Source organism: Cyprinodon variegatus, unplaced genomic scaffold (genome assembly GCF_000732505.1).
Source record: "Cyprinodon variegatus isolate N-32 unplaced genomic scaffold, C_variegatus-1.0 Scaffold2892, whole genome shotgun sequence".
Taxonomy (NCBI): Eukaryota; Metazoa; Chordata; class Actinopteri; order Cyprinodontiformes; family Cyprinodontidae; genus Cyprinodon; species Cyprinodon variegatus.
In genome coordinates, this window is record NW_015153345.1 from 1 (window position 1) to 1,811 (window position 1,811).

Sequence of the window (1,811 nt, forward strand, 5' to 3'; positions counted from 1 at the left end):
GCAATCAGCTGGTTTTCCTTAGATAGAAAACTTTGAATCAATCTGACTGGATGATCTGGTGAACTGGAAAGTGACCTGAGATGACATGATGGGAATTGGAGCTATAGAAATAAACTGAATAGAATTGAATGATGGACAAAGCTCACTGACCAGTGATGCTGCTGAGCTCTGAAATGTGGGACTGATGTTTTAACAAATATAATTTATAAATAAAATCTGTTTTGATTATTTATAAGTTTTATTATTTTTTTTAAGCATCGGTAATAAAAAGGAAATCAGGACGATTCGACTTGTTCATCACAGTTTAATTAACATCCTTATAACACAGGTTCCACTACATGTGATTTATACTTTTAAAGAATAAAAATCTGTTTGTGAATATTTTCCCCTAAAATATCCTAAATCCTTTTACTGAAGCGTTTCCTCATGCAGGCAGACTAACACTTTGGAAACAGGATTAGCTGCAGTTAGTGAGCTACAGGCGGAGCTAAAACGAACACTAAATAAACACACAGGGTTAGCTTAGCATTAGCACAGGGATGCTTTCCTCTGGTGATCTCATCAACAGTGCAACGAGTGTTTCTCTATGTTAAAACAGTTTAAAGTAGAATCACCAAAGTGAAATGGTTAAAACCGAGTCTAGCTAAACCGCTGCAGCAGTGACCCGACAATACTGCAATACGTAGAGCTGCAACAATTAATAAGTGGTTAAACAAGATAAAAAGGGTGGGGCTAGCAGGAGGTGAAATGCATGAAACCACAGAGTAAACACATGTTGACCAGTCACTCACTGGTACGGATCAGACTGGGAGAACTGGGCTGAAAGCTCCAGCATCAAAATCAAAAGTATAAATAGACGATTGGACCAAAAGTTTTAGAAAGGATGGTGTAACATTTCTCACTGAGGCAGGACAGTAAAAACAACGGCTACCTGCTCATGATGCTAGCAGCTAATCAGAGCCAAGCCGTGAACTTTGACCTTTAACCCTCCTGTAACGTCATCAGAAGTTGAACTAAACTGTGTTTTAGAATTCTTGTAACTTTCCCTGGTGGCTGAAACTGACTGAGGAAATGATGTCATCAGTGAAACCTTCAGTAAAATGATGAGTAATGGAGCTAACGCCTCGTTTTCTCCTCCAGCTGATGAATGGAGGCGTTACGGCGGTTCGCTTGGAGCTTAGTGGTGGGAGCTGTTGGTGACGCCGGCTCACGCAGAAACACGGAGAAGTGGTTACAGGACATGGAAGGCAAACAGGAGGCACACTGAGCATGTCCCAAACACAAAGTGCACTTATAGTCCAGTCACTTTACTACAGTAAGAAGAAGAGAAGCAGTTTCCCTTTAGAGACGGAGAAGGTGAACTTCCTGCTGGAGTGTTGATTGAGAGCGGCGGCTGGTTTAGAAGGAGCAGAGCTGCTGTGGCCCCCCCCTGGATCCGCTCTGCCCTGCGTATGAAGGGAACAGCAGCTCCAGCTGGACTCGGACCTTCTTCACGCCGTGGGGGCCAGGTACTCAGTAGTTGTGTGCAGGTCTCTCCTGTGGGTGTTCCCTACCAACAGGGCGGTTCAGGAAGAGGAGCGTCAGGCTTCGGAGCTCAGGGAGGTCCGTGTGGGGCTGGGGGGAAGGCGAGCCGCTGCGCTGTGCTCCGTGCGGAAACTGTAATCATACTGAAGCACAAAGACAGAAACATGACGTTCAATCAGAGCCCAGCTTTAGGGAAGCTCCCTTAGATGCTGCCACAGTGACCCCTGCTGGAGACAGCCTGTAACACAGGAACGGCTCTGCTGGACGCAGCTGACCTGGTCTAGCAG

At 45.4% G+C, this 1,811-nt stretch overlaps 1 protein-coding gene across 1 annotated transcript in view; it reads right to left on the reverse strand.

Moving 5' to 3' along the window:
- Positions 1 to 284: 284 nt before the first annotated feature.
- Positions 285 to 1,811, reverse strand: part of mvb12b (multivesicular body subunit 12B) — a 10,080-nt gene continuing 8,553 nt past the window's right edge. Inside the window, exon 9 of the mRNA XM_015369303.1 lies at positions 285 to 1,667. Coding sequence (XP_015224789.1) covers positions 1,581 to 1,667 — 87 coding nt within the window. The 3' untranslated portion in view covers positions 285 to 1,580. The remainder of the gene's footprint in view (positions 1,668 to 1,811) is intronic.